General features: G+C 50.3%; 5 protein-coding genes across 5 annotated transcripts; 3 read left to right on the plus strand and 2 right to left on the minus strand.

Moving 5' to 3' along the window:
* Positions 1-391: 391 nt before the first annotated feature.
* On the plus strand, positions 392-1,784 carry CI109_105882 (uncharacterized protein; the record flags this gene model as incomplete). Its single annotated transcript, XM_032006812.1, has 4 exons — positions 392-785; positions 845-987; positions 1,054-1,154; positions 1,223-1,784. 4 exons carry the CDS (start codon positions 392-394, stop codon positions 1,782-1,784), a joined length of 1,200 nt encoding a protein of 399 aa, XP_031858864.1.
* A 3,397-nt stretch (positions 1,785-5,181) lies between these two features.
* On the minus strand, positions 5,182-8,530 carry CI109_105883 (uncharacterized protein; the record flags this gene model as incomplete). Its single annotated transcript, XM_032006809.1, has 8 exons — positions 5,182-5,345; positions 5,405-5,432; positions 5,492-6,344; positions 6,398-6,466; positions 6,522-6,957; positions 7,016-7,771; positions 7,824-7,875; positions 7,931-8,530. The coding sequence occupies 8 exons, from the start codon at positions 8,528-8,530 to the stop codon at positions 5,182-5,184; spliced, it is 2,958 nt and encodes a 985-aa protein (XP_031858861.1).
* Positions 8,531-8,841: 311 nt separating this feature from the next.
* CI109_105884 (uncharacterized protein) lies at positions 8,842-9,800 on the plus strand (the record flags this gene model as incomplete). The annotated part of the gene is made up of 5 exons (XM_032006808.1): positions 8,842-9,180; positions 9,300-9,364; positions 9,454-9,577; positions 9,641-9,725; positions 9,793-9,800. The coding sequence occupies 5 exons, from the start codon at positions 8,842-8,844 to the stop codon at positions 9,798-9,800; spliced, it is 621 nt and encodes a 206-aa protein (XP_031858860.1).
* A 2,739-nt stretch (positions 9,801-12,539) lies between these two features.
* On the plus strand, positions 12,540-14,649 carry CI109_105885 (uncharacterized protein; the record flags this gene model as incomplete). Its single annotated transcript, XM_032006807.1, has 10 exons — positions 12,540-12,644; positions 12,703-12,852; positions 12,918-12,980; positions 13,039-13,174; positions 13,253-13,337; positions 13,394-13,562; positions 13,619-13,826; positions 13,887-14,223; positions 14,280-14,408; positions 14,472-14,649. The coding sequence occupies 10 exons, from the start codon at positions 12,540-12,542 to the stop codon at positions 14,647-14,649; spliced, it is 1,560 nt and encodes a 519-aa protein (XP_031858859.1).
* A 175-nt stretch (positions 14,650-14,824) lies between these two features.
* On the minus strand, positions 14,825-15,672 carry CI109_105886 (uncharacterized protein; the record flags this gene model as incomplete). The annotated part of the gene is made up of 3 exons (XM_032006806.2): positions 14,825-15,272; positions 15,346-15,464; positions 15,628-15,672. The coding sequence occupies 3 exons, from the start codon at positions 15,670-15,672 to the stop codon at positions 14,825-14,827; spliced, it is 612 nt and encodes a 203-aa protein (XP_031858858.2).
* Between the last annotated feature and the right edge of the window lie 416 nt (positions 15,673-16,088).

A 16,088-nucleotide genomic window follows, 5' to 3' on the forward strand; every position in this document is an offset into this window, starting at 1 on the left:
GGTGCTTACAAATGCTGTATGTGAGTATGATTGATGGCAAGAAAGGAGGAGGACGAGAGAGAAGAGATGCGATGTGTGTGTGTTATCTATCTACTGTACTCATCCGGGTGGCAACAACGCTCTCCTTCCCGACGTCAGCAGTTGTCGCGACACAGTGATTTCAACCCAAACAAGGTAATAACGTGGCGTGGACACCTGGCGCCTATCACGACATGGCCGGGCCTATTCGTTTCTGGGGTGCCGAGTTAGGCTTGAGCCCGTGTTTATACCATTCTCGGTCAGAGAATTGATCCCGTCCTCATTCTACCTCCACTTGATGCTTCGTCCACTTCAAGATTTCTTCAACCACTTCGTTATTACCATACAATTCATCCCAAGTCACTAATCAACTATGCTTCGTTCCACCAGCAAGAACGCAAAGCCTTCCCAGAAGGGCAAGGGCAAATCTGCACTGCCGTCCAAACGCCCTCGAGCTGCGTCAACGTCAAGTAGCGGATCAAACGATGAGAGCGACGACGATGTAGATGCCGCCTCTGAACGTCAAGCGATGCTGGCTGCTCTGGAAGCGAGAAGCAGGGCGATGTTGGGTCTAGAACCCATTCCAGAGGCGGAGAGTAGTACTCAAGCGCAGAGAAGACGAAGCGAAGCTTCAGACTCAGGCATTGTTGGGACCTCAGAGGTTGATAGTGATGAGGAGGCGGAGGACTTCTCGTCTGATGATGGTTGGGGAGCGGAAGATGGTTTCGTTAGCGATAGCGAGGACGAGCTAGCTGCAGTCGCGAAGAGTGAGTAAATCAAATCCAATCAATGGTGAAAGATCGTATCTGAACAGTTCCACAAACAGATGGCAAGAGCAAGTCTGTGATCAAAACGACGGTCGCACCGGCCCAACCCACTGTTCCCGAAGTGGTATTCGACGATACCTTGTCTGGCAGAACCAAGAGGGATCCAATGTCAATGTCAGCGTCTGAGAAACGTGCCTTCTTGGTAAGCTCTCCGTGTCTTCTCCGCTATTAAATGTCACACACGTGCTTATCATCGTCCGTCATTCAGAACGGCAACACGGCCAAGTTGATGGGTGTGAAGATTGAGCAAGATTATGGACCCAGACCTCAGAAGAGAACTCGAGCGGCGAGTGAAGAAGAGGAAGACCAGTACGTCTGCTGTCGAGTGCCATCTACAGTGCGCAGCTATATGCTAATCAATATACCCCTATCTTCAGGTCTAACCTCAAACTTGACCGAACGCTCCACGACATGCTCCTTACCGGCCTTATCCCTGACTCCGTCGCCGACTCTGCCTCTCGTCCTGTCGAAAAGCGAAACGCCATGACTAGTCGACTTCTCGAATTAGCATCATACGAACTTCCAGGTCAAGGATCGAAGACCGTTTCCACCTCTCACTTCTCCTCGCACCCCGCTCACATTCGTACGGGTATGTTGCACGCCAAGACGAAGAGAGAAGAAAAGGCAATTGCGGAAGCCAAGGCTGCTGGTAATTACCACAAGGGTCTTGGTGGACTGGAAGATGGAGGAGGAAGGAGAGGACCGAAAGGGAAATTGGAAAGACGAGCGGAGGTCGGTGTGGAAACGGGCAAGAAGAAGGGTATGGAAGGAAGGAAGAAGGGTGATAGTGAGAGAGGGAGAGGTTTGGGTATTGGTGTTGGTCGATTCGAAGGTGGGATGTTGAGGTTGACCGAGAGGGAGATTGCAAAAGGTTCGGGAGAATCTGGAGGTGGTGGCAGTCGGTTCAAAGGCAAGGGGAAGAAAGGCAAGAGACGGTAAGATATGTCTTGCGATCCTTTGCCTCTTTGCATGCATTCTCTGCCTGTCTATCGTCCTCGACAAATGAGACTCCTCGCTCAACATAGTGGCGCCACGCCTCTTTACCCTACGGCCACATTCAGTATCGCCGGTAAAGTCCAACAGCGTGGATCTTTTAAGCATGGCGAGATGCATACCTTTCATCGATGTTTAGCCTTTGTGCGTCAATCGACGCATGGGAGCGTGGAGTAGTATGAAAAGGTACTTATGGCCCTCGTTCTACTCGACTCTTGAACTATCCTTCGCCACCAACCCGATTACTAGATTGCTTCCAAACTCATTTCCACTTCCACGCCGCCTTTATCATACCATCAGCGTCCTACCCTACCCTTTTTCTGACCACTTACACAACACTTCGCCTTCATGCCAGGAGATCGGTACAAGTGTCCTACATATGTCGGTAAGGACTATTCCGAGACCCACAGTGGTGAGTAGCGGTATCGATTCCCTCGGATTCCTTGTATAAGTTATAAGATGGTTCAGCCCATCTGGTGACGCGGTGACCCAAGCTCCCCTGCTGATACCGTTATCGTCGCGTACGTATTGCTCCCGACTTAGACGCCGACAAACAGGGAAAGAAATGGATGGAGATCAAGGTTGAAGCCTGGGGCAAGAAGTCATCGTTGGCAACTGCCATCGAGACCTCCTCATGGTGGGACGAAGACCCCGAAAGCGCCCAGAATCAAAACTAACCAGGACGAATACTATTTAGCAAAAGTACCAGGGAGTCGTTTGTGGTTGCGGGGCATCACACGACGCGTCACGGAACAGCACTCGCCGCTCAAGTGTTACGACGCGCTCTGGAAGAATCAAGCAACATCAGTTTCGACGACAAATCGAGGTATCGAAAGATACTGACAGAACCCCAAGAGCACTACAATGAACGGTGCCGTTGCAGAGAGGAGAAGGGGAGCATCGAACAGAGGGGAGGAGCTACGTCATCTCAGCCCGTGGGTCAAACCCTGGCCGGCGACTACTCAGCTACGGGCAGTTTTCAAGGTTATTCAAACCAGAATCTGTCACAAGTGTCTCCTCTTGGCTATGGCTATGCTGAGCAGAATGCTGGGTACGCAGCATCTTATCCCAATCAGCAAGCTCAACAACAATCGTCTCACTCGTCATTCCTTCCAAGTCCAGCCCCGCCTCCTCCTCGTGACTTTACGTCCTCAGCTGAAACATACACCGACGAACAAAAAGCCCTGCTCAATGAGCACCTGAGACTGTGAGAGGCGGTTTGATGTTTGGGGCACTATGCTTCAGTCTTTAGTTCTTGTAGATGATCGCCAAATGATACGTTTATGTGCAATAAAATGGTTATTCTCATCTTTGTACTCTTTTGCTTAGTGATTTCCCAATTGAAAGTCATACATTGTACCTTTGCTATTGCTCTTGACATAATCACTCGGTCTTCAGTCAATCCAAGGCCACAACACTCATCCTGAGGTTGTTCTTTTTGGATTCTTGCCATGCTTGTCATTCTCGCTGAGTATTGCATCCACCATTTTTGTTATAGTTGAGCCGTTTCACAAACATCACTCAACCTTGTCTTTATGGTGTGATAGGGCCTCATTGAGTGAAGACTCTGTTGATCAATGTGACAGGGTGGCTTCGTCCAGTTGTTGTATGCTAGATGGCGTGTGGGGCTTTTGTTGCTGGTTCCTCAAGGGGCAACACCAAAGGAAGTCAATTTGTCTATCCGTGTCATACATGTAAAGGATCTGCCAATGGACAGTAGGCTAATTGTGTAAGCAAGGTCTGGCTATAAAGGTATAAAGAGAGTCCATTTTGGCCCTTTGCTCTTTCTTGTCTTTCATAGTCAATACCTATCTCCAAGAGACATCCACAGATCAATAACCCCCCACTTGAAGACGCTCTGCTCCATCGCAAGCCTGATCACACACAGGACATCTTAAGTCACTTCTCGTTCACTTACACAGTCTGCCATGGGCAAATCAAGCAAAGCACCAAGCACCAAGCTATCCAAATGGATGCCTCGGCAACTTGGTGAGACTTTGGAGGACACATTCAACAGTAAGTGTTTGTTTCCCCTATCATGCCTGTTGAGACATAGCAATATCTGTCTCCAGGTCGTATCTGCTAGCTGCATCGGTACGACAAGTGACTAAGAGACTGCCTTATCATTTTTAGAATGTAACAAAGATCAGCAAGAGTTTCTGGTGGATTTCACGGTACAAGTTGGCAATAGTGGCCTCTTGTCTCGATGGATTGGCACCTTTAACTGGACCAGACTTGGAGGTGATGAAAGTAGTGTGATGAAGCACATGAGTACCAAAGAGATGAGGAAGGCGCAATTTCACCGGACACCCACTTGCACTGCTCTTTGTGCTCAGGTCCTGAGCGCCGCTCACAATGGCAGCGAAGGAATGGGCATACCTCGTGTCTCCCAACCAAACATTCCATGGAGCAAATTGGAGGAACCAGACTGGTATCGGCGTCTGCGAAATGATCGTCCTCTGGAGCCTGTACTCACAAGATCGGATCTTCGCCAATATTATGAAGCCGGTAGCCCAAATCTTGCTTGGAAAGATTACCGTGCGACTCAACACAGGTCCCACGATGAGTGGTCGGGCTATAGAGAAGAAGGGCTACTCCCATCGCTCTTTGAATCGTATGGCAAAGAAAAACAGCCCGAGACATCCACACTTGAGAGGGCTTTGTCGTTCCAGGAGTGGTCCGACCTTCATCCGGACATGGTAGAGCGTGAACTTGGATATGTAGTTTATCGATTCGTCCAAGGGCACGACTCTTTGAAGACTCCCTCATCCGCTCGCCAGCTGCTTGAAAACAATCAAGGCTTGACTTCCGCCCAACCTAACCCCTCTGACGACCCTTCTGGCTATGACGCATATGGAAGGCCTTATCAAACCGACAATGGTGAGGGATCATCGCGCTCTGCGCAAAACACACACCACACAACGCATCATGAATCTGGCGGACCCAACGTGTTCGGCTACGAGGAGAAATGAGTCGGAATACAGCATTCACTATATCATCTCTCTATTTATCATACGGATCTTCTTTGTCTTCTTCTTATTCTTGTTCTTTCCTGCTTCTCGCGTTCTTCTTCTTCGTGTTTATGTTTGGCTATGGTGTGGTATTGCGGATCGTGGATGAAGATGTTTACAGCCGGGAATGATGATAGGCGATCGATGTTGAGAGGAGGGTGATGTGATATATGAGATATGAAATATTGGATTACATTTTGGTATATGAATAGTTTTGCTTCTTCTCGTCTTCTACAACATAGCTCAAAGTCAATAACAGCATTGATCACATACACTGGCCAAGGAAAAGAACTCACCTAGGCTCGTGCGTATGTCTATGCTGCATACATCCCTTACACTCGACATGGATCAATGCAAATCACACCAGCACTGTCGCTCCAAGCATATCCCCATTCGGCCAAACACTGCTTGACACTGGTCGCGAGTCTGATTTTCGATGCGCCTCGCAGTGGATCCTGACTTCCTACGTGCTTTTCTTCCCCTACGACGATGTATGCTGTTCGAGTTGGTGAAGGGTCAGCTTCTGACGTGTCGTTGTAAAGTTGAGGTACTCACCAAGACCTCTGAAGTTTTCCCTTTCAAGCTATGATGTATGGTGTGTCAACGTGTAGCTAGCATGATTGCCCGAACATGGCTACTTACCTCTGCCAAGAACTGCGCCGCGATATCCGCTCCTTCACTCCCATGCAACGTATGTAGATCCAACAAACACTCTGTCCGTTCATCCGCCGAAACCCTCTCGCCATTCGGTACCTTGTTTTTACTCGCTACACCCATGATGACACCTAATCCGCCGGCACATTCCCTCCCTCTTTCTTGTCTGTCTGACGGATCGTCCGACCAGTTTGGATCTCTTTCTCTCACAGCGGTTTGGGCTTCGGCTCTACGTTCTTTCACCAAAGACTGAGCGGCTTCAGACGATTCGTTCAACATCCTCTGGTTGAGTGCTTTTCCTTCTCTCGAGAATCGTTTCGCGGCCGCTCCATCTCCACGACGGAAGGCATCCGCAGCTCTTGCAAGACAGGCGTTTCGTGCGTGACCCAGTCGGATAGCTGTCGCTCGAGTGTTCATATACTGATCGTTGGTAGAGATACCAGTTTTAAGCGTGGGTAGCAATGTGGGTGGCCGCAGCTTAATACGTTGAGAAGGTCGAGGTACGGGTGCAGCTGGTGGAGCGAGCGATCGAGCTTCAGGACTAGGAGAGTAAGGACCTTGATTCGACGATGGTAATGGTGCTTGTCTCGCGCCTGACACTTGGATCATATTGAGAGGCATGGGCGTGGCTCGCTTTACAGCGTTCGCAAATCGGTTTCGAGACGGGTCAAATCGTGCACCTCGACCTAGACGAGCGGCAAGGAGATCCGGGAACTCGTCTTGCGGGGTGTAGACGGCTGGTGAGGAGGGTCGAGCGTAGCCATCCTGGGATATTTCAACATGGGACATCGCGCTGGTGAGTGCGGACGCATCAAAGTTGGTAGGGAGTTGATGAAGGAACCTGCGGTACGGTTAGTGTCCCGCGACGTTAGGCGAGCAGAGCGGTCTACTCACTCGCAGTTTGGCCCCTTTGCACAATGTCCTCGTAACCAGAACCGGCATAACGCTCGGTCGATGTCGTGACTGCGAGGTCAACGTCAGCTCAAGACTGACAACGTCGTGGAAGAAAGGAACTCACCTGAAGCGACAGTCTGACCGCCTGCATTCACCCGCCAAGAAGTACCTGCACATCTTCCCGCCGTGCCCTCCCGGACTTCTACCTCCAAATCCTGGACTCATGTCTCCCCGCAACGATCTCCCACCTTGCTGGAAATACCCCTCTCTCGGAGCATGATGGTTGACCTGTATGCCGCCTCTGTTTCCAACACCGAGCAATGGTCGAGGTGATGATACACGTTGAGGCGTTGACGATCCTGATCGTGGCGCGGTGTGCTGCATGACCAACATACCCATAGCGCTTTCGAAGTCGTATCCAGATCGGTGTAGGGCATCTTCTAGCTCCGCGCGAGGGACAGACGTGAACACGGAACAGAGCACGTCGAGAGGTGTCATCCCAGCTCCAGCTTCGTTGTTGATCTCCTCCGCTGTGAGCTCGGGTGTGCCGACTGAGTCTCCTGTGGCAGATACAACATTAGTAAAGGAGACATACAACAAATAACAGAGGAAGCGTACCAAAGTAATCTCCACTATTGCTAGCTGAGCTGAAGGGAGTGAAAGTCCTGGCGTCTGTGTTGAGCAGAGCATTGTCATGGTGATGTAGCTTGGGAAGTCCCTTGCCGAATGGGGAGAACTCGTCATCATCGTCGTCGTCGGGGATGAAGCTTTTGGTGGAAGGTCGATTGATCGACGAAACGGGAGAAGCGAACACATCTGGCATTTTGATCGGGACACGATTGGGCGTTCCAACGGGTGAATGGAACGGACTGGAATGAGCACTGAACAACGGCGCAGCGATCGCCAAGTTCGATCCCGTCCTGCTCATAGATGTCGGTCCAATCGCCCCGAAAGGTGAAGCAGATCGAGGGGGTTCTGCGGGTGCGTCACGCCATGGATCGCTAGGTAAGAAGGATGAGTTGCCATATGAGATCGGGGCAGACACGACACGAGGAGTGGGGCTGAACGTTGCTGCTTTGGCGTTGAGCAATCGAGGCGAAGCGACTGGTGACCCAGAGGAACTGTGGCCAGAAGATGAAGAAGGAGCCGCTGGTGCGGCGGACAAAGTAGTGGGGGCGGTGTGGACGGGTGGGTGTAAGATCGACGCTTGCAATGCGGGTGATGGAGAGTGAGGTCGTCCCAATGGAGTACGATTGCGGAAAGATGGTACACGAGTGGGCGTGTAAGGACGTAAGGGATGCGCACTTGGGATGGGCGATCCCCGAGCTCGAGTGGGAGTGAGGTGAGGGGCATATGGGACGTGTTCGCGATCGTCTGCATCAGACGTCAGTCAAAGGAGTGCAGACGAGAGAGAGAAAGCACCTACCTCTTCTGCGATGCATGCAGTCAAGACAGACTTGGTCCATCAGGATGCCATCCTGGTTGATAGCATATTTGTCAGCTTGGTCTTTCCATTGGTTCGCTTAGACTCACCTTGCCCAGTTCACCCATGTGCGGCTTCAGCACATTCTTCACCTCTTCCTCCTCCTCATTATCTAACAGCTCTACGATCTTCCTCACCAAATCATCCCTTTCCTGTCCTGTCAGGCTCCCACCACCACTTGATCTTGCCACGCGACCCTTTTTCGGCGTTTTCTGACCGAGTCCTTCCACTCCATCATGTTCATCTGAATGGCCGGCTGGTGTGACTACCTGATCATCTTCATCGCTGCCGTCGGATTCGCCAGATGAAGATAGACTGAGAGGGTGTTGAGAGCTGGTCGTACGCGACGGGCTGAACTGGACGTTTTGTAGCAAGTTGAAGAGGTAATGAGCGAGATGTGGATGAGTGGCAAGTATGGACGAAGTAGGCATTGGCGTGGTGGTCCCTAATGAGGGTGGTACGCCGAACCCTATAGAGTTATTATCATGTTTCCGGGGCGATGGGGATCGAATGGTGGTGTCAAAGGTGGTGGTGGAAGGTGGTGTCGGTGACTGGTCCGAGGAGAGGTCCGTGTGATTGCCGTGTGGGGTGGTAGTGTCGTTTCCATCTCCTCCACCTATATTTTGTGATTTGTCTTTTGTCTGTGACATGGTCGAATGAGTGTGTGATCGGATGCTATACTAAGATCGTGTGAGTGGTCATTGGACCATGGGAGGAAGGAGGTTGATTTGAGGGATGTATACGTGTAGACGAGAAGAGGTGTAAGATGTGTGAGATTGAGTGAGATTGAAATAGGATTTGACTATGACGAAAGCATAACTGCTAACTGTTACTTTCTCACGGTTGCATTCAATCTGTCATCACCACGTGGCACAACACGGTACATCCACTTCTCTACATCACTTTGTTCGTATTATACCTCTTTATCATTCAATGCATATACACCACACCTCAAAGCACCATGTCAGACCCATCCACACTTGCAGGATCATCACCGGCTCCAGCCAACAATGCTACACCAGCAGTAGCCCCCGAGCCGAACGGCGTTCCCGTCGAGACCAACGCCGAAGCAGGTCCTTCAACCTCTACTCCCAATCCTCCCACCACAACTCTCCCCTCAGTCCCTCCTCAATCCGCTGATATAGTTATGAATGGCGAGTCTGAACCTCTCAGACCGAATGGAGAATCATCAGGTCCCGACGTCACACAAATGTTCGCAGCGAAGAGGGAAGAAGAGATGGCGAGGAGAGATAGAAGTTTGGCAGAGTTCCTGGTCATGTTGGACGATTACAAGCCTCTGGTGAGTCTTATGTTTCCGCATCCGGGTTATCATTTTGTCCATGATACTTTGCTATCACTCAGGTCTCCACCTGTCTGTCCCGACGTCAATTCAGTAACTGACACGCCGGGTTTTCTTAGGTACCGGAAGAGATCACCGAGTACTTTCTACAGCGATCCGGCTTCGAATGTTCCGATCCCCGATTGTGAGTTTCGTCTCCTTCACCCAGAAGGATCCTTGTCAAGCGTGTCATGTGTAGATCAGTATTCGTTGACACTCTTGCCTCCATCGTAGAAAACGTTTGCTATCCCTTTCAGCGCAAAAATTCGTCGCGGATCTATCGAGAGACGCTTATCATTTCGCCAAGTTACGTTTGAACGGAGCGACGGCTGGACGCGGTCGACCCGCAGGTGGAGCTGTGAGTTGTTCTCTGACACCACTAGCTCGAAACTGCAAGAGACTGATCGTAGTACCTTTACAGGACCGTAATCGCGTGGTGCTGACGATGGAAGATCTCAGTCTGGCACTAGGAGAACATGGTTTGAACGTCAAGAAGCCTGATTACTGTGAGTGTGACGCTGTACCTTCTTCTTCGTTGTCGCTGACCATGCCGACATCTTGACGGATACACAGACATTTGAGCGGTGAACTAGATGATTTGAGAGCATTGTACATTACCATTTCATGTACAGATTAGTCGACGGTGAAAGGGGTGTAGAACGTATCCGCTAGTCCTGCTGATCAGCTTGTGCAATACGCAGACTGACAGCCCACAATGCTTGGCTGAGCAAGACTTTCGAGACGTTTCGCCACGTCCAGGGCTCAAACAATCGCTGAGCTTGTGGCTCTAAGTCGTTGTTCCGATGCGTGACACAGAGAACTTACACAACAGATCACATCCGACTCGAACGATTCTCAGGAGGATATATGCGCAGGCTACGTTTGGCGTCATTTCCTACTGTTTGCGATTCGTCAACAGTGGAGACAGTGGACATGGCAGATTGTGAAAACATCGCTTCACCATACGGGAGGAGAGTGATCACAGTTGACATTGCCAATTCGGAGCCATCCTCAATCCGTTTCGCTTTGCATTGCTATGAGAGGTTCCAGGTTCCTCAACTATCAACGAATTGGTTCGGTTCGGAAGAATCAATCAACGTTGATTACACAAATGAACCTGGACATATAACTGAACCAGCTTATCTGTGGCATAAGCTCGCGGCTACCAAGGTCCACTCGACTATGAAGGCGGTCTGCTTGTCATATCTCGTTGATATGTATGTCACACGTTCAAGTACCGAGACCTGATCAATGTCTAGCGTCTCGGCTGTCACAGGAGATAAGAAAATAATGAAGGAGTGCGGAAACAGTGAAAGGAATGATGATCATGACACGGTAATCACTGTCAAACGGTCTCAAACGCCGACATAGAACGCTAAATTATTCCCGACGTAGTGGAATACACAGCTAGTATGTAGATCTACCGAAGTCTTCGCTAGACTATACTTTCGTGTAGCTCGTAACCTTGTTAAAGCAACGGGAACAACACAATCACAGATTCTCGTTGAAAGCTTCATGTCGACGTGGCCCGATATCATTCAGACACGAGTTAGGAAACAATAGATACCAAGAGGTATCTAGACTTCAAAACTGGATTTCCAGTGGTGGACACAGTGCAAGTGGATACGATGTCGATTCAAACTTGAAACGCAAACGCAATTGCAACAGCTCTGCTGAAACAATGACTAACTCTTTCGTCCTCCGAATCACGCCTATCCTCCACCGGGAATCCCGATACGTAGTCCACCTTCCGCCTCTCGCTTACCTCGCCGACGATCTGCAGTGAGTGTGAGTGTACCACGCGTGATACATGCCAGTGCCGCAAGCCACAGGACCCGAAGTATAATAGGGCACGTATAGTAGAGGGATAGACTAGGAACTCGCCGTCGATTGATATTCCCTGACAATGCCATTGCCGCAATATGTTGCCCTGTGCAGGGCACATCTGACGTGAGGTGTTCCTGTCGAGCTTGCTTGGATTCTGAAATTGTACGACAGTATGCACTGTGCTCGACTTGTCCCAAAGCACCGGGCGATAGTGAATATTTTGCTCATGCTCGGAGTGTGTAAGTGACAACGGAGATGCGCACAGCGGACATGCACCGTCGAAGGTCATAAAAAATGCAGACTCGAGTCATCTTCTCAGTACTGCACCGAGAATACGTGAGGTGCTTGTCCTTGTCCAAGGAAACTTGCCGATTGAGCCGAAACCTGTCCGGAGTTTCGTTCCCTTCGGTACCCATTCCACCCTCTCTGCAGCTCCATTTTCCTCGGAGGGGATCATCCTGGCCCCCCGCCGGTGAGTGTTTGAGCCACCTCGGGGAGCGTTTGGAGACATATTGGGTCACCGTGGTGGACTCGTTTAAGTGCTGGAGATGGGGGGGTTGGTCACGCAAATGTACCTCCGCGATTGTAGTGTCTCGCTTCGGTGTTGTACTATCATATCAATTCCCAGCCCTCAAACTGCGTAACTTCAGTGTCAGTTACCGCCGGGTTTGACGAGATCGGATCAGGGTACGTCACCTGTGAAATCTTTCTCAAGCCCTATAATCTATCGGGTGGTTACGGATGTACAGCGGTACTACTGCATGTGAAAGCTATACATCGGGGTTGTGTACTATCGGTATGGTGCATGGGACTGGCTCGGCCGAGAGTAAAAGAAGACAATTTACCGGCGGCAGATGGGATTGATTCCAGGATATTATGTTATGATGCCACCCTGAAAAGACAAGTGCCACATATTGCCACTTGCAGCGTGAAACCAGAGGAATTGAAGTTTAAATAACAATTTTTTACCTTTTTGCCTTTTTACAGCCATCGTCATTTGAGAGAGATGCTTGTTTGCTCGTTTATCAGTACAACCGAGCGACGCATCCGTTTCGTTGTAACCACGGTAGGGAGGGAATGGGACCGAATGCGGCCCTCCCTCCCTCCCACCCTAGCCCAGCTTCCAAGCAATCAATCAGTTTCTTGGTAGTGTTCTGTTATGTGACCGGGGACCGCATCCAGGTTTTTTTCTCACACCTTTCCCCCCTGCCCCCCTCACCCCCTTCGCCCTAATGGTCCCCCTTATGCCACCCCCACCATGTCATATCATGTAAGCATTGCATGGGGTCCAGAGAGTAGGAGTCGGGTGAGTAGACGAGGGCCTAACACAGAGAATAATTTGCTTTATATGTGAGAATGGAATGCATCTTGTTCTTTCTTCTCAACCTCGATTGTTTGTCCGTATACACTTAACTATTATCAACTTTGACATTAACATTAATTTCCAGTCTACATTCACACACAGCACATACCGGTAAACAACACTACACACCATGGCGACAGCAGCGAGAAGCAGCAAGAAGGCATTGACATTATGTCTTTTCCAAAGTTTGGCAGGTGTCATCTTCGGTTGGAGTAACTCGGAGGGAAGTGGTCTGGTGAGTCGACCGCACCGAACATACAAAGGACAACGATGACTGACAATCTCTTGATCAGTTCAACATGGCTCCTTATCAACGACGATTCGGTACATGTGATGCTGCCGGTCTCTGCGCCTTGAGCACCACCAGACAAAGTGCGATCACTGGGCTTCTCAGTGTTGGTGCTACAATCGGAGCTGTTGGTTCCGGTTCCATCGCAGACAGGGTGAGCAGGAGTCCATCTACATAGTCAGAAGGACATTCATACTGATTCCACGTCTCGACTTGCAGCTCGGTCTTCGAACCACATGTATGATCTTCATCTTCATCTACCTCATCGGTGCCGCTATCGAGGTGAGCATTACTGTTCTTTCATAACGGGCTGTGCGCTAACGATATGCTTTCGCGCTAGACATCTGCCATGACGACTTATGCTCAGATCTGTGTCGCTCGATTACTCACCGGTCTCGGAGTTGGAGCTACATCAGGTTTGGTCCCGGTATTCCAAGCGGAAGCATCTCCTCCTAGATACAGAGGTCTCGTCACCGGTACGTGCCACTCTATTTGTTTTCCTGCTTTGTGACACGCTTGTGCTTATGTCATCTTTTCCCTTGGCACAATAATAGGTTCTTTCCAACTTTGTGTCACCCTTGGTATTTGGGGTGTGGCGATGACCAACTGGGGTATGAGTTCGTATGCTGGTGATATCTCGTGAGTAAACCCTATGCTAAGACTTGTGGACGATGCACTGACGACTATGCTTGTAGATGGAGAATCCCCGTCTCTTTGCAGATGGTCTGGGCCGCCCTCCTCCTTCTCGGTTTCCTCTTTTCCCCCGAATCACCTCGATTCCTCGCTAAGAAGGGACGATGGGACGCTTGTCGAAAGAGTTTGGCCAACCTCCGTGATCTCCCCGTGGATGACCCCGCCATCGAGGTGAGTACACTCTATCCATGCTGTACCCCAACTGCGCTGATCATGTTTTGTAATAGGCTGAGATGGAGGAAGTCCGAGCTGCTACTATCAAGGACCAAGAACGAGGTGCCGCCCACTACTCTGAATGTTTCTCACCCAAGGACCGAATCTTGTGGAGGACCATGATCGGTGTTTGCGTTCAGATTGGTCAACAGATCACCGGTGTCAACTTCTTCTTCTCTTACGGTGTTCAGTTCGCCCAAACCGCCGGTCTTGACAGTACCTGTGAGTGGATCGTCCCGTTATCGACGACTTGACCTGACCCATTGTCTCTTCCCCTTTTAGACGTCTTCCAAATCATCCTTGCCTCGGTCAACGTCCTCTTCTCCTTCCCCGGTATTCTCGCTGTCGACCGAGCTGGTCGTCGACCCGTCCTTCTCTACGGTGCTGCTACCATGTTCATCGGTCAAATCGTCGTCGGTGCCGTCTCCAAGGCTCACCCCGACAGCAAGATCGCCGGTGATGTCCTCATCGCTTTCACATGTCTTTTCATCGCTGCTTTCGCATCCAGTTGGGGACCTGTCGCCTGGGTCGTCTGTGGTGAAACCTTCCCCATCCGATTGAGTAGTCTTTGTGTCACTCTCGGTACTGGTGCGAACTGGCTCTTCAACTTGATCATTGCGTGAGTCGAACCTGTCTTCACACTGAACGGTCACGTACTGACCTCAATCGTTACAGCTTCGCTGCCCCTCAGATTCAAGCGAAGATCGGTACCGGTATCACCTTTGTGTGGGCCGGTTGTCTCGCCTTGTCTTTCGTTTTCGCCTACTTCTGTATCCCCGAGACCAAGGGAATGTCCATTGAGGAGTGAGTCGCGCGTGCATGTACCAGTACACAACCACAAAAGCTAATTGCCGGTTCATTTCGTAGGGTTGACGCTCTTTACCTCTCTCGAACACCTGCCTACCGATCGCACAAGTTTGTCGCCGACCAAGAACTCACCCAGAAGCGAGCCAACGAGAAGGCGTATGCTCGATCTACTCACGACGAGGGACAGTCCACCAAGCCTAGTCAGTTCTCTAGCGCCAGGACCAGTGCCGACGTGTAGATACCATTCACCATCCCATCCATCAATCATCAATCATAACCAACTTAATTAGCATCCTCGGATGTGTAGCATTTAACCATACAAACAACACACATATATATATACAATCAATTCGTGCATGCACTTTGGCTCAAAACGTGTTACTCTGCAACGCAGTGTCAGTGAAGTGACTAACTTACTCGCTCCATACAGCTTGCCATACTGATCCATACTCACAATTAGACCATATTAACCATTGTTCAACCCACTTGACCTCATCTTTCATCCTCCGCGGGACGTAGACCATCCCTCTTGGTGCACCACCTAACCCATAGTGCTCTTTCATCCTTGCGAGCGATATCGGTTCTTTGATTCTCCAACAACTGACTAGCGGATAAGCATAATCGTATCCTTTCCAATCGGGATGATGAGCGTTATACCCTTCATGGCCAATCCCATCTTCTACCAAAGGTGAATCACGACTTCGAACGTGAGTAGGACCGATCTCGCAGATGTGTGTGATGGAGGAAGTTGGGGAGGTCTCGTAGAACCATATACCAAGGATGGAGGGGGGATAGAGTCGTTTGCGGAATTCGTGGGTCTTGACACGTTGAACGATTTGTTGCATGTAATCTTCGGTCGGTCTGTAGACACGATATCGTAGCGGTCAGTGTGGAGGGGACTTTATATCGACAGGAGTAGGGGAAGGGAACTCACGTGTGGGCCATGGAGAGGATGATATCCTCGGGTGGTGCGGCTGCGGTCGAGCTGGTCATGTTAGACTCAGAGCATAGCTTATTGAACGACCGGAGGTGCGTGCAGCTAAGAGTATGTCTCTACATCACAAGGGCAGTCTCAACCTCGATGAGAACCGAATCAGCTCTGACATGCCTTTGTTGCGCCCCCAATTCAACCTGTCCTTGTGTGTATGTGCGTGTGTGTGTGTGTCCGCGCATGTGTTGCACGTCGTTGTAGACGCATATCCACCTGTTCACATACTGAGACTGGACTGAAACTCATCAGACGCTTTGTCGTGTTGTTCATTGTTCCATCAAGATACTCTGCATTTCCGAGGATCCGAAACAACGAACAAGAGTAAGTCCCATTACACCTCACGTTGCCCAGCACGTCCTGGTGTAATTAGTGAGTAGCCCAGAATCATTCGGAACCCGAAGCTTAGTCCGACAGTTCATCAACCAGCTACTAGTACTGACGGTGACGGCCAGAGAGAGATCCATCTCCGGAATGCAATTGACGCTACGTAATCATCAGATCTTCTCTCCAGCGATCTTGGTACCTAAATACCAGCAAATGCCGGTTCAGCTCGCCCAGCAGGAGCAAGCAAGATGCATGTTGACAACGCCACTGGGCTCGCTCTTAATTGAGGTGCATGCCCAGTGTTATACACGAGATGTGAGACCGGGTCGATCGATTTGTTTTGACCGAAAGATGTTACGTTG

The sequence above is a fragment of the Kwoniella shandongensis genome, chromosome 10 (genome assembly GCF_008629635.2).
Source record: "Kwoniella shandongensis chromosome 10, complete sequence".
NCBI lineage: Eukaryota > Fungi > Basidiomycota > Tremellomycetes > Tremellales > Cryptococcaceae > Kwoniella > Kwoniella shandongensis.